The sequence below is a fragment of the Triplophysa dalaica genome, chromosome 1 (assembly GCF_015846415.1).
Source record: "Triplophysa dalaica isolate WHDGS20190420 chromosome 1, ASM1584641v1, whole genome shotgun sequence".
NCBI lineage: Eukaryota > Metazoa > Chordata > Actinopteri > Cypriniformes > Nemacheilidae > Triplophysa > Triplophysa dalaica.
The window spans coordinates 24,036,129-24,063,622 of record NC_079542.1 but is presented as its reverse complement, the minus strand read 5'-3'; the positions used below and the strand labels follow the sequence as shown (position 1 = coordinate 24,063,622).

The 27,494-nt window shown below is 38.0% G+C and overlaps 4 protein-coding genes across 6 annotated transcripts; 2 read left to right on the top strand and 2 right to left on the bottom strand.

Moving 5' to 3' along the window:
- The first annotated feature begins 5 nt into the window (after positions 1 to 5).
- On the top strand, positions 6 to 5,302 carry si:dkeyp-75h12.7 (uncharacterized). 3 transcript variants are annotated; one of them, XM_056743670.1, is made up of 8 exons: positions 6 to 219; positions 343 to 407; positions 659 to 779; positions 1,653 to 1,813; positions 2,552 to 2,772; positions 2,900 to 3,059; positions 3,432 to 3,541; positions 3,683 to 5,302. In XM_056743670.1, the coding sequence occupies exons 1-8, from the start codon at positions 101 to 103 to the stop codon at positions 4,142 to 4,144; spliced, it is 1,419 nt and encodes a 472-aa protein (XP_056599648.1). In that variant the 5' UTR covers positions 6 to 100; the 3' UTR covers positions 4,145 to 5,302. The 3 variants fall into 3 exon arrangements, with proteins under 3 accessions (XP_056599648.1, XP_056599663.1, XP_056599657.1); XM_056743685.1 differs by lacking the exon at positions 1,653 to 1,813 and having other exon boundaries at positions 8 to 219; positions 2,646 to 2,772; XM_056743679.1 differs by having other exon boundaries at positions 134 to 407.
- A 349-nt stretch (positions 5,303 to 5,651) lies between these two features.
- Positions 5,652 to 17,440, bottom strand: pik3c3 (phosphatidylinositol 3-kinase, catalytic subunit type 3). The gene is made up of 25 exons (XM_056743628.1): positions 17,015 to 17,440; positions 15,922 to 16,110; positions 15,434 to 15,577; positions 14,622 to 14,751; positions 13,721 to 13,807; positions 13,518 to 13,613; positions 12,842 to 12,913; positions 12,631 to 12,735; positions 12,458 to 12,550; positions 12,144 to 12,329; positions 11,809 to 11,951; positions 11,198 to 11,276; positions 11,045 to 11,112; positions 10,855 to 10,960; positions 9,960 to 10,076; positions 9,734 to 9,865; positions 9,522 to 9,650; positions 7,462 to 7,531; positions 7,312 to 7,376; positions 7,133 to 7,217; positions 6,964 to 7,038; positions 6,710 to 6,878; positions 6,479 to 6,569; positions 6,246 to 6,371; positions 5,652 to 5,869 (listed from the first exon to the last, which is right to left on the bottom strand). The coding sequence occupies exons 1-25, from the start codon at positions 17,077 to 17,079 to the stop codon at positions 5,855 to 5,857; spliced, it is 2,637 nt and encodes an 878-aa protein (XP_056599606.1). The 5' UTR covers positions 17,080 to 17,440; the 3' UTR covers positions 5,652 to 5,854.
- Positions 17,441 to 21,318: 3,878 nt separating this feature from the next.
- Positions 21,319 to 22,415, top strand: msmp1 (microseminoprotein, prostate associated 1). The gene is made up of 3 exons (XM_056746531.1): positions 21,319 to 21,445; positions 21,549 to 21,657; positions 21,767 to 22,415. The coding sequence occupies exons 1-3, from the start codon at positions 21,343 to 21,345 to the stop codon at positions 21,930 to 21,932; spliced, it is 378 nt and encodes a 125-aa protein (XP_056602509.1). The 5' UTR covers positions 21,319 to 21,342; the 3' UTR covers positions 21,933 to 22,415.
- A 141-nt stretch (positions 22,416 to 22,556) lies between these two features.
- On the bottom strand, positions 22,557 to 27,298 carry rgp1 (GP1 homolog, RAB6A GEF complex partner 1). The gene is made up of 10 exons (XM_056746522.1): positions 27,280 to 27,298; positions 27,017 to 27,157; positions 26,580 to 26,695; positions 26,357 to 26,490; positions 25,542 to 25,625; positions 25,099 to 25,248; positions 24,332 to 24,478; positions 24,059 to 24,186; positions 23,236 to 23,413; positions 22,557 to 23,130 (listed from the first exon to the last, which is right to left on the bottom strand). Exons 3-10 carry the CDS (start codon positions 26,693 to 26,695, stop codon positions 22,907 to 22,909), a joined length of 1,161 nt encoding a protein of 386 aa, XP_056602500.1. The 5' UTR covers positions 27,017 to 27,157; positions 27,280 to 27,298; the 3' UTR covers positions 22,557 to 22,906.
- Between the last annotated feature and the right edge of the window lie 196 nt (positions 27,299 to 27,494).

Below are 27,494 nucleotides of genomic sequence, written 5' to 3'. Positions count from 1 at the left end.
ATGACATTAAAAATGACATTCAAGAAATCGTTGTTGTCATTGCTATAGTGTCCGCCAGAGGGTGTTGGTTTCTTTCCCAGCCCCTCTCTCTTCTTTTTTTATGAAACAGGTGGTTTCATGTACTTGTGTCAAGCTGTGCCATCTGTCCTGCTCTCACTTTCTTTCTGTTCCCTTACTGATAGTAACAGCTAATGAAATCACTCCATTCATCAGTTTAAGGTAAATCTGCTGCCCATTTCTCTCTGAATGTGGTGGTTAGACGTTAAGACCAATCAGCTTTTTAAGTTTTATCAAATAAAGCTGTTTATTTAGTGCGTTTTTCCTGAAAACAAACAAAAATAGGTCTTTTGTGGGGATGCCTGTTGCTCTCCAAAGCTTGTGCTTTTTTCTTCTGATACTTAAAGTCGGTGAGTACAGTTGTCTGTGTATCCTTTTAGCCTAAAGTCTCTGTTAATGTTTTATATTTTGTTTTATTTTATTTAATCACATAGGCTGCGTATTTTTAAGTATTATATAAGAACACGTTGTGTTCATTTAGCTCAGTTTCTAGAACACTGCATAAGCAGTGCAAATATCAGGGCTTCGAACTCAGAAGTGTCTGACGAATGCATACATGATGTCAATACTGTATAATGTTTTTTGTACACGTTTTCTTCAGTTTCCGTGCTCTCTGTATGCGACGTACGTGTAAGAATAGTCGATTTTGGATGTCACCTTGACTGGGAGTGCCCTGATGACACGCCAAACACAACTTACACTGTCCAGAGAAAAGAGAATGGGTGGGTATCATCTACACGCGTATATCTCCAAATGCTTTTATAAGTAATAATGGTAATGTTCATGACGCGTGGGTACCAACATTAGTCAGATTAAAGGAAGGGCTTTGGAAACAGTTGAACAATTGGAATGACTGAATGGTGTGAGATATTTTATGTAAAAATTGCAAATGAGAAGCAGAAGGCAGCAAGCAGTGGAAGCAGGTGAAACTGCGTGTGGTGGAGCTAGAAACCGCAGAGGACACATTCCAGGCCTGCTGCCTCGCATTAGATGCGCTATATTGTCTGTGCGTCAGACACGAGGGTTTCCTCTGAAAGTCGAAAAAGCGATCAGTTTGCCCTTCTTTTGTTTCATATATTTGTGTTTATGCCTATGCGCATCAGTCATGTTTTTGAGAAAATGAAAGTGGAATTTAAATGCCTGTTTGTACATCAGTTTTATATGGAAGCCCGTTTCCGCAAGGGTTGGGAATTGTCGAAATTTCGACTTAGTATCTCATAATAATGACTTAGTATCTCATAATAATGACTTACTATCTCGATACTATCTCATTATTATGAGATACTAAGTCATTATTATGAGATACTAAGTCGAAATTTCGATTTAGTATTTACTTTACTATTATTATTATGACTTACTAAATCGAAATTTCGACCTAGTATCTCATTATCATTATTATGAGATACTATGTCATTATTATGACTTACTAAGTCGAAATTTCGATTTACTATCTCATTATTATGAGATACTAAGTCATTATTATGATTTACTAATTCAAAAACAAATTCCCAACCCTGTCGGAAACGGGCTTCCATAGTTTTAGGAGAGTACTCAGATTATTTTCATTATTGAATTCTGTGTTTTGTGCATAACAGCCAATGGAAAGAGGTTTCAGACTGCATCCAGATCTCCAGACACAGCTGTGATCTGTCAAACGTCTTCACAAACTTAAACTCTTACAACTTCATTAGACTGCGCTCAGAAGGGCTTCAATTCTGGATGAGTGAAACGCAATTATGTGACGCAATGAATGACGGTCCGTTTTAAATCTCACGTTCAAATAAAATAAAGAATAAAGCATGAGATATTTCGTACATTTATAACAATTACCCTTTCAATTAAGTAGATCTAAGCTAAATTTAAGTGTGCTTGCTTGTACATTAAATATTACTAGAAGTAGCCTTTACGTTACTTGTACTGAAGGTGCTGTTTCAATTTTTGATTTTTACATTTTTTAGTATATAAGTGTACTCATATGGTCTAAGTAATTTAGCAATAGTATTGTGGAACACTAAATACTGAAAGTATACTTTAAGTTTAAAAGAAGTATAGCACACGTTAATTCATTTGTTTGTAAATTAAACGTTTATCGTAACTTTTAGGGAAAGTGTTTCCACTTATTTTTTGGTCAACATTACAGGGATAGTTCAACCAAAAAAGAAAATTATGTTTACTCACACTCGAGTCGTTTCATACCTGTGTACATTTTATTGTTTGAACACAAAAGAAGATATTTGGAAGAATGTTTGTAACCGAACAGTTCTGGGGCTCCATTGACTTGGTACCTCCGAATGGTTTGGTTTCCTACAATATTTTAAATATCTTCTTTTGTGTTCAACAGAACATATACATTTATACAGACTTGAAACGGCATGAGTGTAAGTAAATGATGTTGAATTTTCATTTTGGGTAAACTATCCCTTTAATTAATTTTGTAAGACTAACAATTTACTGTTGCAGTTTTCGCACTTTCTCAATGTCAATTTTCTGTTAGGTAATGCCACATTTAGTCCTCCATCCATCAACGTTTCAATTGAGAATGGAAGCCTCTGGGTTACGGTAAATTTTCCTTGTGCTCCATCCGTAAGCTGCAGGTATTTGGACGAAGAGAGCGAGGAAGAGGTGGATAAGCTGTGCCCCTGCCTCGTATCTGAGTTTATAGAACTCTCAGTTACAGTTGTGCTATACAACAAACATAAACCATCAAACAAACAGGTAAAACTGCATTTACCTATTTTTGTCAGTAGAAATTGCTGTTTAGATGTAAATTTACAATAATTCGTACATTTATAATCATTTTTACTATAAAATTACAAAATGTGTGCTTTTTTCATTTTTAAAGATACGCTATGCTGAAGTGATGGAAACAAAGCAGTTCAGGGAAGAATTTGGATTTGTCCTATCAGGGCAAGTGTACTGCGTTGTCGCCAACTTCACATCCGAATTTGAAGCATCTTCTCTCTCCAGTCCTCCACAGTGTATTTCTATACCGGCAAAGATCGGTATGCAGTAATGTTATAAAGATAGTTTACTCAAAGATTAAAATTCTCTCCTCATTAATTCACCATCGTGTTTGTATATGACCTAAAATATGACATTTTCTCATTTATGTTGTGTCCATATAATGAAAGTAAATGGGGGGCCAATGTTATTAGGTTGTTTATGTTCTTCAAAATACCTTTTGTATTCAGCGTAAAAAAGTTATTCAGGTTTGGAATGACATGAGGGCGGGTGAATGATAGAATTTTGATTTTTGAGTGAACTATTCTTCTTTCAGCGTTGTGCTATTATGGTGAAAATCTGAGATCTCACATACTTTTTTTGCATGTGTATAATGGTGCATTATTTGCAATGATGGTGTTCATGTTCTCCAGAGACCCTTGCCATTGTGATTGTATGTGCTGTTCTCATCGTTCTTGGCCTAGTTTTTCTTCTTCTCTGGAGACAGTGTTCATCTCCTGAACGCCCTCTTCCCAAATCTTTGGTAAGTGACTTCATTTTATATAGTAATCAATTCATTGTTTTTCACTTAATCCGTAACAAACAAGTTCAAAACAAATCCATGAAAAAATGATATTTTTTAAATGCTTTTACATTCAGAGCAATTCATATTGTATTGTTTCAGGCGTTACTTTATGACCAGGAAATTCGTAATGAGACATTTATTGACTCCAGAGAGACCGCATCAGACCGTCTGAGCTCTGAGAGTGACAGGATTTCTTTTGTGTCCCTCGCTGTCTTTACACACATGGACAACCAGTCATACTACCACAGCTCTCAAAGTCTGGGCAACGGCTATTACAGAAGCCCAATCCTGCATGACCCCGGCTGCACTAAAGAGTCTTCAGGATGCTTGCATGTGGAGTCCGGAGCCTGGGAAACAGATGAAAGCCATAGTTTTGAACTTCTCCAGACACCCCATCTGATTCTTGAAAGAGGGGAAAGATGTCCTTATCTGGATGAGTGTGATAAAATCCTCAACATTCCTCTGAGCTCAGTGCGAGTGAAATGCCCTGAAGAGACAACAACTGATGTCCCAGGACAGTATGAGGACCAGATGAAAGAGGAGAGCTGGTATTTGTTTTAAGGCTTGTGTGCCTTTGGAGAATATTTGCCCTTGGGATAACGTGCTTACTTCAAATACATCCACTGCAAGTTGCCAAGACATTGCATTTGCTTAGTGCATGATTTCGACAACCTGCTCCAGTGTTTATGTTTACATAATTAAATGAATCTCAAAATTCGGCCTCTATTATTATTATAAGTATTCGTTTATAACATATTTTTCCCTTTGACACTTTACTGTTGAGCTATACGTAGTCACGTTACGCATGTTTCTCATGTATTTGGTTAAAGCCACCAGCCTATTTAGCTTTTATTATAGCTGCCCTCCGCTAGTTTTGGGGCTACCCCCTATAGCTCGTGACTCACTCGGCAGAACACTATAAATCCTTCCTAGCTTTTACACCCTATCAACTCAAGTATTCTTTTTTGGGTAGTTAGGGGTACGGTTTGGCCCCTGTGTGGCTTGATTCCTTGGTTTTTACTCTCTGACTCAGTTGGCCCATTTTGACTCTCATTTTCTCTGGACCGTGTCTCACAGTTAATCACACCAAGGTGCTCAATTTTGCTGATGTTGCTAAACTAACTGCAACCTTTGTGGAAATGCTCCCAAAAAGCAAGTGTAATGCTAGGTTCTGGAAAATTTAGTTTAGCATGTACGTTAAGTTTCTGTGTGTGTGTGTGTGTGTACATCCAGATGACGTTAACCTGTATCATCTTTAAAATGGGTCTTATTTGTTTTAATGAATTTTGTTGTTATAACTATAAATGGAAATGTGCAAATGAGTACTGTTTAAAACTGGTAAATTTGTTTTGTGACTACTTGATTTTTCCTGAACCCTAAACCGTTTAACGCCTCCAAACTGATTTCTAAAACACGGTTATTTCTGCCATCATAATTGACATGTGACTGTGTTGTAAATGTCAAGTTTCTTGTTGACCAAACGTAGCAAGGTGGAAAACAAGTCAGCATAGGTTGTGATCGGTTTAATAAACCACAGCCCACAATTCTGAAAAACAAGCATATGTGCACACGTCTAAGTTTTGAAAAAAAAAATCAAGTTGTACTGCATATGACACAAACTAAAAAAAATTGCCTTCAAATTATAAAAGCACAACTATTGAATCATTTTTGTGAAAGAATAATAAGAATAAATGCCTTTGTAATTATATCAGTGCTTAACCTTGGTGTCGGTCTGAAACTATTTCAAGTTCCAAAAATAATTCTGTGATGCATTTTAAACTATGTTTTAAATGTTTTAACATTAATTAATAATGTTGTGTGAGAATGATCCTTATAGGAAGGTGTGACTCACTCGCTGACTCACTCTGCACATTAAGGACCTCATCCAATGCAACCATTCAAACCACCATATTCATTAGAACCACTCATTATCATAAAGAAGGTAAATTCCCTTTAACAAATAACCGAGCCTAATGTAGGGTTTTCACATTCATATTTAACAGAAGATTCATCAAACTTGTTTTTAACCATTATATTATGAAACCATGTAGCAAATAAACAGAAATGCTAAAGTTTTAATATTTATTTGGCTGTCTTTTTACATGAAGTGAATAATACAATTTTAAATAATATATACAAAGGTATTTAGAGTTCAGACTTTGTGAATACACAACACAAGCGTGGCCTTGGCACCTGTCCATCTCTTCTCCGTTGTTCACTTGTGTTTGCTGTCCATCTGTCTGTCGCGCACTGTGAGAACCAACCTCGACCTCATCTGCGCCAATACTGTGAATTTTGAACAAAGCATTCGTAATACATGCCATTTTTGCCAAATGTTGTGCCAATTTTATTTCAATGCTGTGGAATCTACCACTTGCCTTGCCAAAATTGAACACACATTTTGGGGGTTTTATTTTTAATAGTTAATTACTGAATTGCTAAAAATCAGATAAAAAATACATTTTGTTTATTGTGTATTACACTGCCCTTCAACCATCAGCTGCTTTTTAGAAAAAACATATCAACTGAGCACTACAAAAAAAAAACATTCAGAGCACAAACTCATGCTTTAAGTAACTTTTCCACAAACTCAATTAAAACAACTCTTGCCAAAAGAAAAAGTGTTGCTTTCGACAATAGGAAAGACACTGTATAGACATACCTGTGCAAATTTGTGTATCTGCTCAACCACAGCAGCAAACAGCGCCCCTACACTCTCATCAATCAGACTGTGCATGTAATGCACCGCCTCCTCATCTGAGAGGTCCAATCGGAACTTGTCTTGAACCTGCGGTGGGTTGACAAAAATGTAAATGGTAAAAACTACCTGCATACTTTATTCTATTGCTTGATCTCCGTGGTTTTGAAGCAAAACATTGAGAGCCACACACAAACCTTTTTTACGGTTTTGTCAGGCTCAAGTGCAATGTCTGGAATATTAGCATCCACCATCAGAGAGAACAAATTGAGAATAAGATTGGAATATCTGTAAGAGACAACAAAAAAAAGAATTTCAATAATTTCAAGGATCTGTTTACTAATATAATAAATGTGTCGAAATTAATGTGAATTCATGGTAAAAAGGCCATTTTCACTCGGTTAAATGTGGATATGTAAGCAGTTCACCTGCGCAAGTGTAGGAATGCAGTGTAACACTGTTTCCTAAACTCCTGGTATTGTTCACTCTGCACTCCCCCCATCCCTTCCACCATCTCCTTGCTCAGTTTCATGGGTGGTGGCAGAGGTTTAGGGTCACGCCCCAGAATGTATCCAAAATCTATATGAAACAGCTTCCCTACAAGCCAGACATACCCGTCAACACATTTAGAAACGTAACAGATTGAATGAAAATAAAAAGAGTGATCTATCACTGAGGGTACCAGTCTTAGTGAGAAGCAGGTTGTCAAGATGTCTGTCTCCCACTCCTAGAATGTAGGTGATGACACAATAGCCCGCTGGAAACACAAATGCAACAATCAAAATGTGGTCTTTAAGTATTTAATGGATTAGTCTAAGGATAATGGATAAAACATGCTAAATGAAGCTCACCACAGCTTTTAACATATGTGTCCATGACTTCAGAGCTGATGCCATATGGGCCTTTGTCATTTGGAGCATGTTTCCGAAAGAAACTCTTTATGGACACAATTAAAGACCAAAAATACTTAATGAACAAAATACAGAAAATGATGGTGAATCACACGATTAAATGTGCAGTTAAAGCTTACCTGAATGTTGCCTTCAGTGGCCAAAACTTCAGCCACAGGCACTGACTGCACAAACTGCATAAAACCTGTAGATGAAATATATACGCAGCATTCAGTGCTTCATGTGTGAGGTGAGATTGGCCTGTGACGCACACATTACGAAGTACTGACCGTGTTTGGTGCTGGTCGCCAGAACTTTGTATGGTGTTAATTTCAGGTCCAGATTCTCTTTTCTCAGAAGCTGTTGAAAATAAAGTTTAAAGATGTGTGTGAAGGCTTGGCTATATTTCTGAGCCGTGCTTGTTTTGGAAACAAAAAAGTATTTTTTGATGACATTTCAAGTAGTAAAATGTAAGGGTGTGACGAGATCTCGTGAGACGATATCTCGCGAGATTCGGTTGGTCTTGCTAAATCTGACTGGTCTCGCGAGAACGTAACAATCCTCACGCAATTGGCACCATGGAGGGTGAAATGATGATCGAAGATGCCCCCGACACATTTAAATCGTTTGTGTGGCAACATTTTGGGTTTTTCGGTGGAGATAAAAAAACAGCGAAAGAATAACAGACAAGACAAAGACAATATGTAAACATTGTAAGAAATTAATACCAAATACCTCTGCTAACACGACCACCATGCAGAAACACCAACAAAATAACCACAGCTCTTTAAAAGCTGCGAAAACGGAGAGCAATTCTGGTCGCATGAAAGGGAAACCAAACAATAACAAATGCCTTTGCAGCAAAACTTCCAACGTCAAGTGCAAGAGCCACGGCAATAACGAAAGACATTGGCCTCAATGTTGCGCGTGTCGCTCGTTTGCTCGGACGGGTGAGACGTGTAACTGCATTCTTTCACCGGAGTTCAACGGCTGCCGCCTTATTGACGTCTAAGCAGAAGCTGCTTGAACTGCCACCACACAAATTAATAATGGATGTCACCACGCGATGGAACTCAACTTTGGATATGCTGGTTCGTTACCTAGAGCAGCAAGCTGCCATAGCAGCAGCGCTCACCGGCCCAGAGGTAAGACAGCATGCCCGAACCATTGATACACTGGACACCTGCGACATCGTGAATGCCGAAGACCTTGTGAAGCTTCTGAATCCTTTAAAGACAGCTACCACAGTCTTGTGTGAAGAGAAAACCCCCACAGTGTCTCTCATTGTGCCACCGAAGAACATGATTGAACAAAGCATGGCACCAAATGACAGTGATTCCCCCACTGTGGCTGACGTCAAAAGAGCAATTCTCAGTAATATCTCAGGGAGATACAGTGGGGATGTATACAACTACCTGCTAGAAAGCACTGTGCTGGACCCAAGATTCCAGACTCTACCTTTGCTGCTTATTAAGGTTAAAGACAGTGTTTCTGTTCATTAAAGAGAAGATGGAGAGTAAAATAGAGGCATCAGCTCACTGTTCCACACATTGGAGAGATGGAGGTCTTGGAGATGAGAGTGGAACTGATTCAGAAGAGACAGAACCTGCTTCCAAGAAGACAGCGCTTGAGGGTCTGCTAGGGGTTTCTTTCTCTAAGTCAGAACAGTCCAGCAAAGGGATTGAGAGGGAAATTGAACTTTACAGAAGAGAGGCATCTATCTCACTCAGTTGCTGCCCCCTGAAGTGGTGGAGATAAAACAGCTCCAAATATCCTTTGCTGTCTCCACTTGTCAAAGCATATCTTTCCATCCCTGCTACCTCTTTTCCAAGTGAGCGTGTCTTTTCAACTGCCGGAGACATAGTTACTGCCCAGAGGTCACAATCACAATTGCTGCCAGAAAATGTAGACATGCAAATATTCTTAAAAAAGAACATGGCCTTATCTTAGGCTGTTTGTTCTGTGTAGTTAACCCTTTTGCTGTTTTTCATGCTTAATTGTTCAGTATTTCTTTGCACTTTGAGTTTAAATACAGCCGATATAGTCACTGATATTTGTGCAGGGTTATTTGTGTTTATTTAAATTTATACTGTTTGTGTTAATGTTTATTTTTGTGCATTTACGTGCCAGTGATTTTGTGACAAAATATTTAGCAATGTTACTGCATTGTTTACTGTTTATTATTACTGCAGTGCATAGTGCATAATATAATTTATTAAAATTAAAACATTTAATATGTTTCAAAGTCTCGTCTTGTTCTCGCTAACCCAGTCTCGTGTCTCGTCTTGTGGGATAAGTGTCTCGTCACACCCCTAGTAAAATGTAATAAGATGTAATGAGATCTTCTGACCTTGTCCATGAGTGAAATGATCTGCAGGATGAGCTGGTCCTGTCTCAGGTCATCTCCATGTTTAAAGATGACGGGATATTGCTCCCCATCCTCTGTCTTAAAGATGAGCTTAGCTGGCATAAGAGCACTCTGGGAAAGAGAGAAACAGTGCTCAAGGGTGAGTGATACATGTGGGTCAATGTGTAATGGATATGTACAGATACACACAATACCTTAAAGAGAGTAGCAGTCTCAGGTATGATGCCTTTGATGCGGATCTGAGGTTCCAGTGGGAGGGGAATGGGCTCGATCTCTGACAGATTCACCTTCTCATTATCAGCCAACAGACACTGCAACCGCTCCGTCTGACACAGAACAAACAGTCAAATTACAAGATTAAATTGACTAATGAACAGCAATATATTGAAGTAATAGTAAAAGAGTTGCATGTTTTAATACCTTCTTCTTGCGGTTTCCGCTCTCTCTCTGAACAGCCTTCATGAGTTGCACTAGTCTGTCTACAAATGTCTGCTGGGAGGCCAGCAGAGAGCGCATCACTCTCACGCTCTTATCGCCCTGACAACAGATACACACACATCACTATCTCACTACACCTGTAATACACTGCCATTTTGTATTATATCATTATTAGCATTTTAAACATATATAGGTAAATAAGTTATATAATTAACATTTATATTTGAAAGTATGTGGATGATATTTGGCTTTATCGAGCCAAGAACACAAAAGTGGTGACATCCTTTAAATAGAAAAGGGTGCATTGATTAGCCCCGCCCCCTTAAATCTCATTGGTTTCATTTCTTTTTAAACGTTCATTAAACATGTGACCCTGGACAACTAGACCAGTCTTAAGTAGCACAGGAGCAGTTTTAGTAATCGCCAAAAATACATTGTATGGGTAAAACCAATTATATTAAAAAAAATTGATTTTTCTATTTGCCAAAGATCATTAGGATATTAAGTAAAGATCATGTTCCATGAAGTTATTTTATACATTTACAGTAGGAAATGTATAAAAACTGTATTTTTGAGTGGATGGCCTGCTACAGTGCCTCAGATTAACCATTTCAAAGGGGATTTTCTCAATATATTGCTTTTTTGCACCCTCAGATTCCAGCTTTGTAAACAGTTGTTTTTCCCCCAGATAGTTTCCTATCCTTACAAACCATTTATCAATAGAAAGTTATTTTTTTCAGCTTTCAGATGATGTAAAAATCTCTATTTCAAAAAAAAATTCGTCCAGGGTCACATATATTCTTGAGGGCAGCGAATGTGTTGTTTCACATTCAGTGTGGACAGAAAAATGATTTCGGAAACATTACTGTTAAGGTACCTTGAGCAGAGCCTGACTGAACCTCCTCATTACATTGAGATACATGTCATGCGTCTTTGGGTCTCTCTGCTGCGTGTCCTGATCCTCACACTCCACAATTACATACCTGCAGAAAAAGACAATGTCACAAACTTTGAATAAAAAATCAGAGTAACTAGCAAGTTACAACTGGTGTTAAACCATTACTCACCAATATAAATAGTTTGCTAGTGTTGAGTTCTTGCAGGCACGTGATATTAGAAAGGTGCACAAATCTTGCTGTTGAAAACAGATAATACACAGTTACATACACACAGACCATAATCTCCATAATCACGCCGCTGATCATTTTACTTTTTATTACCTCCAGATTCTCAGCATCTGCTCCCTCTTTGCCTTTCTGTGAGCTGGGCGTCGCTGTCATAGCAGGCGCCATCTGTGAACTACAAAAAACACACATACTTCATAGACGTAAGAGGATCTTTGTATGGTACATCAAAATAAGCCTTTACGACTTTAAAGGAACAGTTCACCCAAAAATGAAAGTTTTGTCTTAATTTACTCACTCTCAAATGTCTTAGTTCTGATGAACAGAGTAACACGTCTACACCGGACGTGACCGGAACGAGGCACCACGAAAAAAGCCGTTAGAAACGCATTAGAACCCATTCTAATTTAAAACAATTGTCCAAACTGGACGCAACAATCCCATTAGAACAAGCTATGTGACGTGTCAAGTCCCACCCGTCACGTCCGGTGTAGGCACGGTGTCAGAAGCCATAGTACCATAGTAAGAAAAACTAGACAGATACATTTTCTGAAGAAAATGTGATTGATGCTTTCGTGACAGAACAAAGAAATGTATAAACATTGGGAACAACTCGAGGGTGAGTATATGATGACAGCATTTTGTTATTGGGTGAACTCGTCCTTTAAGTTGTCTAAGAAACAGACAAGATGTTTGATGTAGCTGACCTTTCCAGATCACCTAGCGTTGAACTCTCTCCCAGACCCCCCTGACTGTCTCTCTTACTGGCAGGCTCCAAACCACCCTGGATATCATTGAAGTTTTCATATTTCAACGCCTGCACCAGCTGGAGTAAGTACATTAAAAGATCCTGAAAAAAATAGAGAGTTTCCTGTCACCAAGAAAACTTTTAAGAATGTCTTTTGAACATGTTAAAAACGCATATGCATGATCAAGAGGTAGATCTCAGCATCCAGAAACTATTTCAGAGAACTTTATTGCTAATAAATGCATGTAACTGTTATATTGACAAACACACAGGAAACAAACACACAGCACTTACCTCATCGTCAGCCTGCTGCAGCCTCGCAACAGCGTAGCGTCTGACTGTGGGGTTGCTGAACTGAGAGGACAACAGCTCCAGGGAGTCCTCCACATCCATCGGCCTCCACTTTCCCAGTAACTCCAGGGCCTGTTTGGCCTCCTGGGCTAGATCCCAGTTCACACACTTCAGGAACTTTGTCAAGGCCTCAAAACAAGATTCACAAAGAGTTACTTTACTAGACACAGGTTAAGTATAAGACGACACTAAATCAGACACAAGCCTGATCCCAAAGGATACTGTATCAAAGCACCCATGTACACATGTTCACCCACCTTCTCCTGTGTGGTGAGGTAGTATCTGAACTTCCACACAAGGTCCTGTTCCTCTGAGCTCAGCTGTTTAGTGGGTGGGTAGCTCACTATGATCTATAAACACATACATTTTAATCTAAAAACACATGTTTGTTGATATATATTGTGTAGCACTCTTTGTCTTTGTCACTAACATTGAGTTGATCTCGTGTGGCTGCGTTAGGTTTGAGGTCGTGGTCGGATGGTCCACTTCGTAAACTACGAGCCAGTTTATGGTGTTTACTCTCTACAAGGTTCTCCTGCAACGGAACAAACTTATATTTAGACCAACAACATCAATAGAAAACATCTTTAGCTTAAAATCCAGTAAATGTGATTTATGTGTTTGGTTTGATCTGCTCTCACCATGCACATCTGAGGGTCGGGAACTTTTACAATATCTGACCTGCTTGGCAATGGGGAGGAATCATCTGCATCCTGAAGACAAAAAGAGGCATATAGATGAACTTATGTACATGTAAACTGAATTACTCTATATAAAATAATACAATTTCAAGTGTTCTAAGAGAAGTAAACAAAGAAAAGTTAAAGGGATAGACCACCCAAAAATTAAAATTCTGTCTTGAATTACACACCATTAAGTAATTCCAAACCTGTATAAACTTCTTTATTCCGTTTAACACAAAGGAAGATATTTGGAAGAATGTTAGCAACTGAGATTTCTGGGGCACCATTGACTGCCATAGTAGAACAAAGAATATTGTAAATGTTTTCGTTCTGTTAAACACAAAAGAAGAAAACAAACAATTCTGGGGAACTTTTGACTACCATTTTAACTACCTCAGAAATGTAAGTTGCTAACATTCATCCAAATATTTTTTTTCGTGTTCAACAGAACAAAGAAATGTATACAGGTTAAAGGTTAAACTTAAGGGTGAGTAATTCATTACAGAATTTTCTTTTTTGGGGAACTATCCATTTAACTTTATTCTACTGGGATATGTTAACCTAACAGAAGAAATCACTGTAGATCAGAACAATCTTGTGAGAGGAAATTTAGTTTCCACCAAAATGCATTTACCTTTTCATAATAGACAATGCTGTATTCGCGCTCTCCGGTTTTGACCCGTGGGAATTCCACCATCAGGTACATGAAATTAGAACTACGTTTTTCACTCTGTAAAGAAAACACACACACTTTATACAATATCCTAATTTGAACCAACTGTGGATTTTTAGTTTTGGACTCTACACAGTGGTTCAAGTCATATTGGGACCACTCACCTCATTGATCATCTCAATCTCTCTGAATGTCAAGCGATCCAGCCAGTCTACTTTAACCATGTGACCTTGACGATGAGCCTTTGTTAGCTGAAAGAGAGAGAAGCAAACAAAAAGGCTTTAAGAAGAAACATGTTTGCATGACAAGCAACCCTATGAACGTGTGAGTGCAAACTTTCAGCCAATCACGTGAGAGCACTGTTTCAGCCACCAAAACCGTCACAAACAAAATCACTTATTACCCAAATGCCAGTCAGCAAGTGCCAATATGAAGTTGTAGCACACCAGGATGACTCATTTTAATAACAAACTGTTAGTTATAGTTAGTACAATAACACGTCTCAACCAAAAGCCACCAATATCGCCAATACAAGGTCTAAATAAAAACATAAGGCAAGCAGCATATTATAAAATGTAAGAGCTTTAAAGAGCAAAAAAAAAGTAAAACAATATATTCATCCTATTTGTGAAAATGTGGGTCAGAAAAAACAATAACTTAATAGGTAACCTGTCCTACATCTTGCTCATATATACCACATAAATAAACACACAAGTACACACTCATACACACGAACACACAGCCACACACACAAAATCAGCATTCCTGTCCTGTTTTCTCTCATACTCACGTCACTAAGTATCTCCAGGTCTGGGCCCTGGAACAGAGGGCAGTTAAAACACTCATACACACCCTTGCAACAACAAACATTCTCAGGTCTCATTCTTTCCACAAACTGAGTAATCTATAAACACCAGGAGCATATCCATCGATTCATCTCTCTATCTATCCACCCAGCATTCTTCTCGTCATTTAATATGTCTCTTATGTACAATATCTGTCCACAGGCGTATTTTCCTCTTGCTGTCTTAGTTTGGCTTTTCCGCTCTCTATTGCACAACTGACCTTAGCCAGACGACCCATCTGATCTTCTGCCAAAATGCTGCTGGTCCTTCCTGGCGTATTTGTGGGCTCAGAACCATCACCCTCTACGCCTGGCCACACCTTCAGATCGTGCATACCTTGTCGGAACATTCTAAAGCAGTGCAAAAGACATAGAAAGATCAAACAATAAATGTGTTTATTTGAATTGACTGAGCTTCTATTTAACAGATTATTCATCAGATCATTTACTAAATTTATAGAATTATTACGATTTTTTTTATTTATTAATCAGATATATTTTATTTCTGGACAGATATTTTTCTTGATAAGGTGTTTATTTAGATAGCTGTAGAGATGACATATTTTTGTTATCCAGAAAATATGAGGTGCTCACACTGGTACCCACAACAAAAAGGCAATAGAAATATTCCTATAAGCTTTTGGATTATTACACAAAAAACTCACAAGTGTTGCCAGTTGTTTGCAGATTCTGTCTATCAAGTAAATCTTTTTTTATTAAAAAAAATCTAACTTTATGAAAAACATGTTTCCTTTATTAATCACACATTTCTTGGATATTGAGCCCATGTTTTTTTTTTTTTACATTTTTATGCATGATGTTTAATGTCAGAGACAACATCTGGTGTATAATGCAGCAAATTGTTAGCAACCGTCTTTTTTGCAAGATAAAATCTTTAAAAAATCACGAGTGACAAATTACTTGTGTGTTTTATGTAATAGAACAAAAACTGAGCTTGTTTTAACCACAGACTTCATTTCAGGCATTTAAGCCAAATGCCATTGACTTTTTGACTAAGGAACCGGAACTTTACCCATATTTTCCAAACAGAGTGACTGTAGTTCCACCAACAGGTTTGGCACTGCCGGGTCCATACACATCCCACACAGTTAGAGCCACCTGGGCACTCTGAGGCAGGTCAGGATACTTCACGGGCAATTTAAGCCACTCATTCCAGCTGCAGTGAAGAAAAGTCAGGAATAACAACTTGACAAAACACGATAGACAACCTATAGCTATTCATATAAAGTGGATTTCTATGAAAGTTCATGAGCATCCATATAGCCAATTCCGTTAATAGAAAAGAGGCATTGATGTGTAAAGCGTGACCATTTGAAATAAACTTGATGAATGGAGAAATGAAAAACAATGCCTTGGATTTGTTAGAATAGTGTAAATATAAAAACACCAAACACCTCACAAAGATGCATGTCTATGTCACACTATACCACATACTCTCTTTTATGCGAGCACACAGCCACATGCAGGATTTGACTGCTTTAATATACACCATGTACTCACTTCCAGCGAGTGCTGAAGGCCTTGTAGGAGGTTCGTACGGGCAGGGCGAGAGGTTTGCCCTCCGCGAACACCTGACAGGTGACATAGAGGTCGGAGCAGCTCTCCTGATAGAGTCCTGAGAAGCGCAGCATGGGGTCCTCCAGAAGGGATTTATAACTCTTTTGCTCTCTCTTCCCCTCCAAACTTCCTCTGCAAAAGCAAGCATCATGCTGTCTCTGTTGTCTGTATATATATATATATACATACTGCGATATAAACACAGTGCGGAGAAGTAATGACAATGTTGCCGAGTGCAATAACGTTCCTATAGTTACCTCTACACGCCAGCGTTTGGTATTAGGTGCTTGTATATTGTTTTGTAGGTTATTTTAACTTTGTAAACGTTTGTGGTAGGCACACCTTGTTTCAAAACGCCGTCATTCGCTCCCCGAGACAATCTCAAGTGTTTCACGGGTTGGTGGCTTTTCTTCATGCGGTTTGGCTTTTACAATCGGCCTCCTGTTATGATGTCTTGCGCAAGATCGCTTACTGGCACCCCGGGATCTCTTCCCTACTAACGTAATGAAATCAACTGATTCCGTTATGCGCTTATACGGCACGAGGAATCATTTATGATCTTTATTTATGTTGCACCCAGTGAACATAGACTCGTTAAATTCGAGGGCGAAAAGACAATGATGTCAATAGACAGATGTCAGCCCAAAAACCCGAAAGCTCTCATCGGACTCATTATTTTGACTCAGCCTGCTGTCATGCTCGAGTTCGGTAAACATCTCAAAACCTTTTCTGTGAGGAAGTCATCTTTGAAATGAAAGCGAATGCCACTTTCATCACTGGCCACCAGGCAATACATGTAACGTTAACGTTATTAAAATAAGTTTCTCTATGCTAATATATTGACACACACTTTTGTATACGGATACAATTCTGTATAGATGCATATGACAGATAGGTCTTTTTTCATATTACACATGCAAAGTGTCCAGTTAAACTTTTAATCTCGGCTAAACTGACATGCGTGATCACGCGATATTGTAGCTGATGTTTGACAGTTGCGATCAAAACAATGACTAAGGGCAACAAACATACTTACATTTTCAGTTGGACGTTTATGTCCAGATCGCAACTATACACATAGTTAAACTTGTCTGTGTCCATCTTCAGTAATTAACGAAGTGTTGCAAAACGCTAGTAGATGACATGAAACGCATATAAAAGACAAAAGCAGATTTGTTAGGCGTTAGGAAATAACAGCAGGGCCTAAGAGCAAAGACTCTTCGCACAATCTGACGAAGATTGTGCTTTTCTCTACTGTTCCTGCCGATATAACTTAGCCTGGTTATTGACAGCCAATTTGGCTAGAAAAGACATTAGCAGTCTTAATTTAAGACAATAATAAAGTTGTAATGTACATCTGACAGGGCATCATCGCGTCTGCTTTTAGAGAGGAAACATCACATTTAGCCATTAATAATCGATGCCGATTTTTTAGATCGCCGCGGCTGTTTGTGTAGAGGGAACGATCAGCAATGACTTCTTTGGTCTGGTGAATCTCAGTCACTTCCTGTTTGGTCGAAGAACGGATAGTAGAAGAGGACATGCTTCGTGAAGCACTTAAAAGTCCTCTTAAATTGTATATAAGGTGTATTAGTGTACACAATTGAACAGAATTTAAGCAAGATACTCAAAATAAACAAAACACTTTATTCGCTTTAACATAATTAATTGAATGTGGCATATTTCTTTGTTTATGTTTTAAAATCTAATAATGACATGTAGTCGCATCTTTTTATTTATTATGTAATTAGAGCTATAACGTTAGTATGATAACTTTGGGGGGTTTACGAGTTAAATCTCAATTACAAATCACATATTCAACATCTATGTATAATATTTGGCAACAAAGCTACAAGAAATATCATAATAATCACAATATATCCTATATTCTATACAAAACGTTTTGTTTCTCTTTTCAATAACCTCAAAACTACCATAAAACTAGCTGCTATGGCCTTAGTGAACCATTCTGCTCCGGTGGATAAGTCATTTTAAATTGCTAACAGTCTTTGGAGTGCCTGACATGAACAATATGCTCTCCAAATGTCTGCAATAAACAATTATAACAATAAACAAAATGGTTTTGTTTGTCCATACAGGCACCAAGCTGCACTTCCTAAAAAGTGTCTTCACATAAAGTGTGTTTCTTGTCATCGTTTGTTGAGGCAAAACCAAGCCAGTAAAAAAACATACTGTTCTTTAATTCGCATTCACTGGCAGCTTGGCATCTGATCACTTGCTCCTAAAACTTAGAGTAACCTTGTGTCCCCCCTGCACATTAGTGTGTGCTTATATAATTCATGGTGATGAGTCAGACTTCACAACAGAACAGAATCACAGTCCATTACATGCTCCCCTCGGGATTCAAGTGCTGTTATAGGATAAGGCTCATTGCCACCACTCATGTGTTCCGAACATTCACAGAGGGGGCTCTGCTTCCTTGCTCCTGAACTATACACCTTTGAGTTTAAGCCAAAAGGGCAGCTGCACTTTTAAGATGATGAAGGTTTCCACTGAATAGGGCTCAACAGACCTGAATTTTATAAATTAAGCACTGCCTGTGACAGATCAATAACTGGTTAATAATCGTAGTTTTTGCATATACTGTGAATGTTGGGTAGGTTAGCTTTAATTCATCGTAATAACACCACACAAATGTTGCTTTAGTAGACGTGTTTCGTTTGGTCAAGAAGGTCAATGATTCACAGTTACAAGGAGGTTCCTGTAAAGAATTGGATTGTACTTATTTTTGGTGAAAATTCTGTCATCACTCACTCACCCTCAAGTTCTTCAAATCTGTATCTTTTTCTTTTTTCTGCTGAACACAAATGAAGATATTTGAAAAATGTTTAGCAGTTTTCAGTTCTGGGAGATCATTGACTATAGTAGAAAATGTTTATATGGTAGTCAAAGGTTTATTTTCCTACATTTTTCTAAATATCTTATTTTGTGTTCAACAGAACAAAATATGGAACTATGGAAAGTATATTCATGTTTGGGTGAACATTACCTTTAAACTTTTAAAACAGAAAGTATGACTTATAAATATTAAGACTATTATTTAAACTATTCTTCATTTTTTAAGTGTAAGAATAATTTATGTCACTTTGTCATAGCTTGACATCCACTCAAGCTAAGATAACAACACTGGAAAAAATGATGTGCTCAATGAGAAATCAAGTTTTTTTGGTTATTTAAAATTATTAAAATAATAAATGTCTAATTGATTTTATAAGTTATAAGAAATGGAACTAGATGTTTTAGGTCAGTTTAATATAATTTAAATTTAAGTCATTTGTCACAGCTTTCAAACCAAAGTTTTATTAAGTTAGTTGCAAATTTTTGCTTCTACCAGAGATGCTGATAGAGAGGCAAACATTATTTAATGCAGTTTTAATAATATAATTAAATATTCAACGTGAATAAATGTGCATTGAACTTTTAATCATTTTCAAAATATCAGTCTCTTTTTCTCTGAATAGGCTATAGTCTATATAATGTATTACAATTTCATGTACATTATATCAGTCACCTGCAACATTGATCTGTTGGTATTATGATTAGAATTGGCAATTTTCAGTAAAGATAAAGACTTGTTAATGTTTAATGTTCATTAATCTTTGAACAAACGGTTGCCAGTAAATTATATAAATGTATATCAACAGTAAGTTACTGGCAAACTGCTGCAAATAATACTGTGATTTATACAGATTTATTTTACAGTGAATGCTAAAAAATAAGCATAACTACCCTCATTTTCTGAACTTGCATACTTTCACAGTTATTATTTCAACTGAGGCAGAAGTGATAACATTTGCAATACTAACAAATGAAGTGAATAGAAGCATTTAAATTAACCAAAAGTGCAACGATTCATGATATTTTGTACTTTTAGCACGACAATCATTCAGTTTCACTATACACTATAAATAAGTAGACCTCTCTAATTTGTTCTTTTTCAATTGGCTACGTTAAGATTATATCAATTTAAGGAACAGATTGTTGCCAAACGTGATAATTGCCTAAATGTTTAGTGCACGAGTTATCTGAATTTTTCAAATCCTGTTTTAAAGTAACTCAGTATTTTTACCAACTCATTATTTAACATTAATTGACAACTGAAAATACTGCTCAATTGTCGTTTGTTACATTTTCACCTCTAATTTGACACACACAGTATCATGATATATAAGTTCATAAGTTCGAACTTTCAAGCGGAAGGGAATGTTTTTCTCCTGAGGTGTACGGCCAGAGCAGAAGAGAGTCTGTGAGTCACTTTAACCAAACCAAGGAGCAACTCAGAGCTATAGAGCAGTAGTACTGCATGTAGTACACACGGATGAGCTTTCAACACCTTTCAGACTACTGTGGGGTGACACAGGCGTGAAGGCTACAAACACAACTTTGTGGTACCCCAGGGTCTCCTTAGTTTACGCCTACTTCTTCAATCGCAAATTTTTCCATGTTGATAGTAAAGATGACGAGGGATGAGCTAATGTGTGAACGAGCGGGTTAGATTTGCTTCTGGCTCAAAGAACGGTTACCTTCTCCGCCTCCTTTCAAGCCCTGATCCTTTCTCCTCAACACCTTACTAGGATCCGTCCTCAACAACACAAGGGCAAAATATTACATATTCGTCTCCTCTGGTCATAAACACATACACACACCTGCAGCAGTTGTGCAATAAAAATCCAATCCCGTTTTTATGAGCTTCCTCCTTCTCATGAACATCCTCAGCTGGACCGGGCCCATGTGAGGTCACTGACAGGAGACACCGGCATGACATCATCAGCATGAGATCAGTCCAAGGGTCAATGCACTCTGAGGACCACGGTTGTGACGGATACCTGTGTTTGTGTTTAAAGATCACCTAGTAACCACATGGTGATGTTTAGATCCCACCAATTCATTAGTGACCATCATAGGCATTTCGCTTAAACTTTTAATTCAATACACAACTGCTGCTTTATCAGTTACATACAATGGCAAACCTGGATCGTCTTAAACTGGTGATTCGTATCTGATCAGTCCCAATTTTCTCTTCTTTGCTTTCTCACTTTCTTTTTCTGACACTTTTCTCCTCCTCTCTTAGTCATCCCAGGATGTGTCAGAATTTCTATAGTTTTTCAAGGTCATGCTCAGTGGAGCGGAGAAAGGCAATCACTGGAGAAAAAGGACGAGTGCTGCCAAGCCACAGCTTTTTCCTTTACAACCCCCCAAAAAAGCCTAAATAACCTGCCCCCAACTCAGAGACACACCTTAGGTAGGGGCAAACCACTCCTCTCACTGTGTACCCGTGAGCGCACAAGGGCGTATATATGGAGGTGCGAAAGCGGACAGAGGGACAGCAACACAACTAAAGAGATGGATTCCATGATGAGAAACGGCGCAATGAGGATCTTCATTGGTCTCATGATGTTGACAGCTTGTTTGGCGGCACCAATGCAGTGCCACTTCAACTCTCAAGGTGAGACCAGGTGCAGGCCTGAGGATTTCACAATTATTCCTTTGAATTCTCAGTTGGAGTGCACTTGTGTGATCATATAATGTTTTTTATGTCCTCTTTATAGCTCTGTGTGAATATGAGGGGAAGCAGTACTCTATGGGTGAGAGTTGGATGGAGCAAGGCTGTATTCAGTGCACCTGCCTGCACCCTGTGGGAGTGGGATGCTGTGAGACGTAAGAACTTCTTCAGGATAATTAACAAACAATGTACTTCAATTATGTAAAACTGTAAGTAGTTTGTTTGTATTTCACCAAATATTAAAGTTAATCTGCTAAACTACAGTGTGCATCAGCCTGTGGATTTTCCTGCTTGGTGTGAAGTTCGAGTTGAAACCCTGACCTGTCAGGTCACACTTGTGATGACCTCTGACCCTCGTCTGCTGTGCATTCCCGGAGAGAACAACATTGACCCAAGACATGGGGCCATCAACATGAATCTAGCAGGTTAGCCTGGAGGGAGACCAAGCCGTCAATCACAAATCACCTTCCTGTCAGCTGACATCTGAATCATTCAGATGAGATTGAAAATTACATGTAAAGCAACAACATTAAAAAAAAAACTTAAATATGTACGCTGCTCAAAAGCTCCATTTGAAGGAAGCAAGAAAGTGATCTGATAAAGAAAAGTAATGAGTATGTGAGGGGGAGAGTGTTGAATTTATTAAAGTGAGATCGAAATCAGAATTCTATTTGCGAGGTTGTGCAATTGAAGGATGTAATGGAGGAATAACTATCAATGTGTATTTTATCTAATGCATTTTATCTTTATAACAAATTCTTAGCACTGCATGTTATCTTTTCATTTATCATTTTTATCATAGGTATATTCAATAAACTCCAAGGATTTCAGAGGAAAACATGAATGATTCTCTGCATAAAAATCTTAATGTAATCTTAATAAGAGTCTTTTCTTTGTCATTTGTGCACTTTTGTAAATAATCAGCAAAAGAAGCAAATTAAGCCCATGTAATTGTCTTGTTTAAAATTATTACTGAAATAAACATAGAAAATCATCTCATTGCCTTAAGTTTAAATTTGGCAACAATGAACAGTGCAACGTGCAATTTATAAGATGATTTTGGTCTTTGCTCTTTATTCAGAAATGGAAAGTCTCATGATAAAGATTTTATGTACAGTATAAAACGCTTATGATAGAGCATTTAACTTAAAATAGTAACATTTGTAATTACAGGTTTAGGTTGGAGCAAAAGAATTTAAACATAAATACAGAATTTTTCACATGAGGTAAAGCAGTTTGTAGGATAACACTGAAAAGTTAACAAGACGTTTACATGAATTTACTGCACTGCAAAACGAACGCCTATGAAACAAAAATCAGCAACTCTTCAATATGAAATGTGACTGCACTCATTCCACAAAACACAATTTCCTTTAAAATCTTCCAAGATACAAATATAAGAACTCAAATGGTTATGCTGTTTGTCCCTGTAAACTGTGAAACATATGATGCTAGAGTGGGATTGGTGGGAAGCACTTTGATTGGCAGGTCCCAACTAAAGGTGTCAACATCCACGTTCTCCGCCCCAGTCCATACCGTGACCTCCGACTGATTCTGCAGAACCACAGGTGCCTCCACTGGCTCCCGCGCCGTGATAAACTCAAAATGCAGACGCCATCTTAACGACACTGGTGAAGAGACATTTAAAACATAATAAAAATCAATGTGGATTTAAAATGTGGATTTGTTAAACCATTTAATAAAAACCATTTATAACACAGATATTTTCTTACCTATATCTGTGGTGAATCCTGGCGTGACGTTGAGAGGTATGGGGAGAGAGAAATGACTCGAGGCTGTGTGCAAGCAGGACTCGAGGTGTCGCCCATGACCAGTGACACTGACCGGCTGGCAGGGGCGTCTCTGGTACTGCTCATTGACCTCCTCCTCACTCTGCAGACTAACTGAATACTGAGCAGAAATAAACACATTCAAATAAGACTACAGGCATAAAGCAGCATTCATCTAAAGAACAATTACCTTCCTCAGAAATGTGATTTCTTATTTCTAAAGAAAAGAAGTGATGGCCACTGTTCTCCAAAGTTTGGCTCAAACATGATTTAAAAAGATGAATGTGATTTCACAGAGTAGGACATGTTCCTGGATCAAAATCGTTGATAGTCCTGAAACAACATTTCTATCAACCTATCAGATTTGAGGACCAGGTTTAGGGTCAATGTTCAATTTAAGACTGGGGTAGGGCCAAACCTTTACTTCTCTCTGATTTAAGGGGTGTGTTATTTGTACGCTTTGGGTCATGGGTAGGGTTCAGGTTGGGACAGTTTTTGACAGGAATGATGTTTCAAGACCAATGATGTTGATCCAAGAACACGTCTTGACTTGGCAATATCACAACGACCAATCAAACACTAATAAACCAGCTCATCTTCAGAAGCCTTCAGAGTTCCTTGAAAATTACATGCAGCTGGGTTTTATAAGGGTTTGAGCTAAACAGGATAGAGGCTCTCCAGCAGTAGCACTAGAAGAGTTTCTCTATTTTGTAAATTTCAAATGAATCGACCAAGTTTGATGCACATGCTCAAAGACATCCTGTACCTGTAAACATGGAATATCCCCCTCTGAGAAATTGAAGGTGCCAATAATATCTTCTCCAAGCCTGTACACGGTCTTAAAGATGCAAAACTTAGCCACCTTTCCCCGCACGTTTGTGATATTGAACATGTCTGTGAAGAAGACACATTTTCGCCCAATCAAAAATTGAGAAGCCCATGACCCAAGAATAGACTTCCAGTTGTGACTTTAGACCTTTCAACTAAGAAACCGCAGAATGTACTTTCACAAGACATAACAACACATATGCTCCCTCACATGGGCACCGTCTAGAGGTGGTGATCATTAGCATGTCAAGAGCTCTTTCTAGTGGTCTAGTGTCTCTCCTGCTCCCTTCCTCTTCCTCCAGGAATGGGTTGGAGGGAGCCACTTCCTCATCCTGTGGGAATGGAGGCTCTGGCATACCTATAACAAATCCACAAAAATCTTTCATAATCTTTAATGCACCAGAATCGTGCTACACCAACAAATGTCTTGATATAAGGTAATGATATTGTAATAAATTCGGGCACCTGTGACTCATTTATTTTACAAGTGGAAGTGTCCAACAAAACTGTTAGGGAGTTTAATTCGTACAAGTGGTATTTGATTGCTTATTTGCCTCACTTTGACCAAGAAAAACATTTTTAGGTTTATCCACTGAAGGAAATGGGACAGTCTTAGCTGTCTGATAATAATAATCATAATCATTTTTATGAACCATTAAAACGATATTCCTTGATCGGAATTCATGTTCACATTGAGATATACTGGCTTATTTATTAAATATAGCATAGATTTTTATTTTATTTTACACTATTTACTTAACTCAAAATGTCAAGTGACATAATGTTCAAAGCATGGCTAAAGTCTTTAGGTATAAAACTAATGAATTAATTGTGTGTGAAACCTTTTACACTACAATGGAAAAAACGGATGTACTGCACCTTTAAAGCCAGCTGGTAATGCAACTCAAACTGCTTTGCATGACAAACATAAGGAAAGCTCTAAACAAAAAAGGCCAGGAGACAATAACGACAACCTACCATGGAGTACCAGAACTCTGAAAGGGACACGGAGTAACTTGATGGGCGAGTTGACTCGCTGACAGCCGATTGTGAGCTTGTAGACATACTTCACCGCCTGACCTCGGAAACTTGGTGGACCATCAGTGGGAACAACCTCACTATAGGAATCTGCGAGATGGGAAAATATTGATCTTTAGTTATCAAAATTAAAAATAAACCATGTGGCACAATAATGTCTGTTTTGCGTAGCTCAGGATGACATTAGCCAAGCTTGATGTGCAATTACATTACTGTATAGCTGAACTGTGGCCAGTTGATAGAACCATCTGTTGATACTATGCCATGAACCGGATTTCATTGGAAAACCGACAATATATTGGTCTTGTGGGATTGGTTTCATTATGAATCGATAAAGGGACTCTGTTTAAATATTGTAATTGAATATGTATTCCGTTTCTTACAGGTCTTGCTCTCTCCAGGGTCCAAGCGAAGGTCACAGAACAAGATCTTAGGTGGTGTGTCCAGTACACACTGCCCTCGTTCACCTGAATCAACAATAAGAAACTCTACTGTAAATCACTTTGGATGAAAGCAATTCATTAGAAATCTGAGGTGTGCGAAAAACTTGATGAACCTCGTGTTCTAAATCCAGGCTTTCTATGAATAATCTGAGATTAAAGAAATCAAATTTAAAACTCCTCCATTTGTTACTCCAATGTACACATTCTGACAGTCTCTCTTTACATGGGTTTAGTTATACAAAATGAAAAAATCAACACATAATTTGGATTGTTTCTGAAATCTCTATCATTTTTACAAATGCTTCAAAATGGTGATGCTTTGTCAATCTGTTTGGATTTATCATCCACTGTTTTTGCACTTCTACAACTATGCATTTCTTGATAACTCCCGAGTTCCATTGGTTGTGTTTTCAATCTTTATTGTACACCGCTACGCTTTTACCTACCTTAAAATACATACTTTAATGCTTAGTAGCTTACTATATAGTAAATATTCTGTCAATACAATCATTTTCAGTTTCCACAACCACAAGCACTACTTTCCTAAACTGCCACAAACAGTGTAAACAAATCATATTAACCTTTCTTCGACTTTTGCATTTTTACTTACTCAATGTAGCTCTATCAATAAACTTTTTCCCCCTGGCAGAGATTTTGACAAAAATTGTAAAACTGTAGATATGGTTACTTCTGGATTTATTTATCTTTAATACAGCAACATCTGTAGCTTTCAGATTCAGCTGAAAAAGCTTCACCTCTGCTTGGTATAAGCACAGTGTCACTCTCGGCTTGCACATCCTGCTTGGTGCCCTGAGCGGGCAGAGCCACACGACTATCACTGGCATGGAACTGGCAGTGAATCTGAGCACTGGCCCAAGCCAACACCTCACTGTGGAAGATTGGGAGACTCGTTTAGCAATCATATCACAAATGTGAAAATATATCAGAGAACAGGTAGGACTGTCTTCCTGTTTTTACCTGCTGGCAGATGTAGACAGATGTGACATGGGGTTTGTGAAGGTTATGAGACACTCTAAAACCTCACCTGCCAAAAACACGGGCCCTCGTGCCATAGAGGCCACTACCTCAATCATCTGAGAAAAAACGCACAGAGACAAAATCCCGCAAAATTATTCATTCTCAGCTATTTAGCTGCGTAATTTATGTGTGGAATAATGGAGCTATCAAGCGCTTGAGTATACATGACGCACATTATTGAAACTATATAGTCTTAAAGAATTTATATTTAGATGTATTATGGACATTAATGGACACTAGTACTAGTGCAAATCCAGACTGTGACTGACGTAATTTAGATGTTACAGCTCAGATGATGTCTGATAAGGTGAGCTGGCGTTACGCAGGATAGCAGCAGATCTATTTCCCATTCATATCTATTAGGAGTTGAAAAATACCTTGACGTTGTTTAAAACGACGCACCACGACTTCGTTGTATTGTTATTTTCCACTGAACATAAACTACAAAACTGAGACACTCAAAACAAAACAACCGGAAGCGGAGTCCTTATGACGTTTCCCCGAGTTTTCTCAAACGCCTGTCAGACGACATTCATATACAGAAAAACATAAAACGGTGTCAGGCTCTTGCACTGGATTTGGGACGAATCTTAAATGCATAGGCTTGTTTTAGGTAGTACAATATATAATAGTACAATACATAAAAGATCGTCTATATTCCTTAACTCCGGTAAAGACGATTAGCCAACATGATTGGCTCCGTGGCATACGTGACGTAACGTTACAATCCAAATACGGGGATGGTAGATTTAATCTAGAGAAATATTCCACCGTAAAAATATTTATGTTAAGTGTAGATAGATAAGAACCTTTTTATAAGTAAACAAATATATATGTAAAAAATAAAAAAAATAG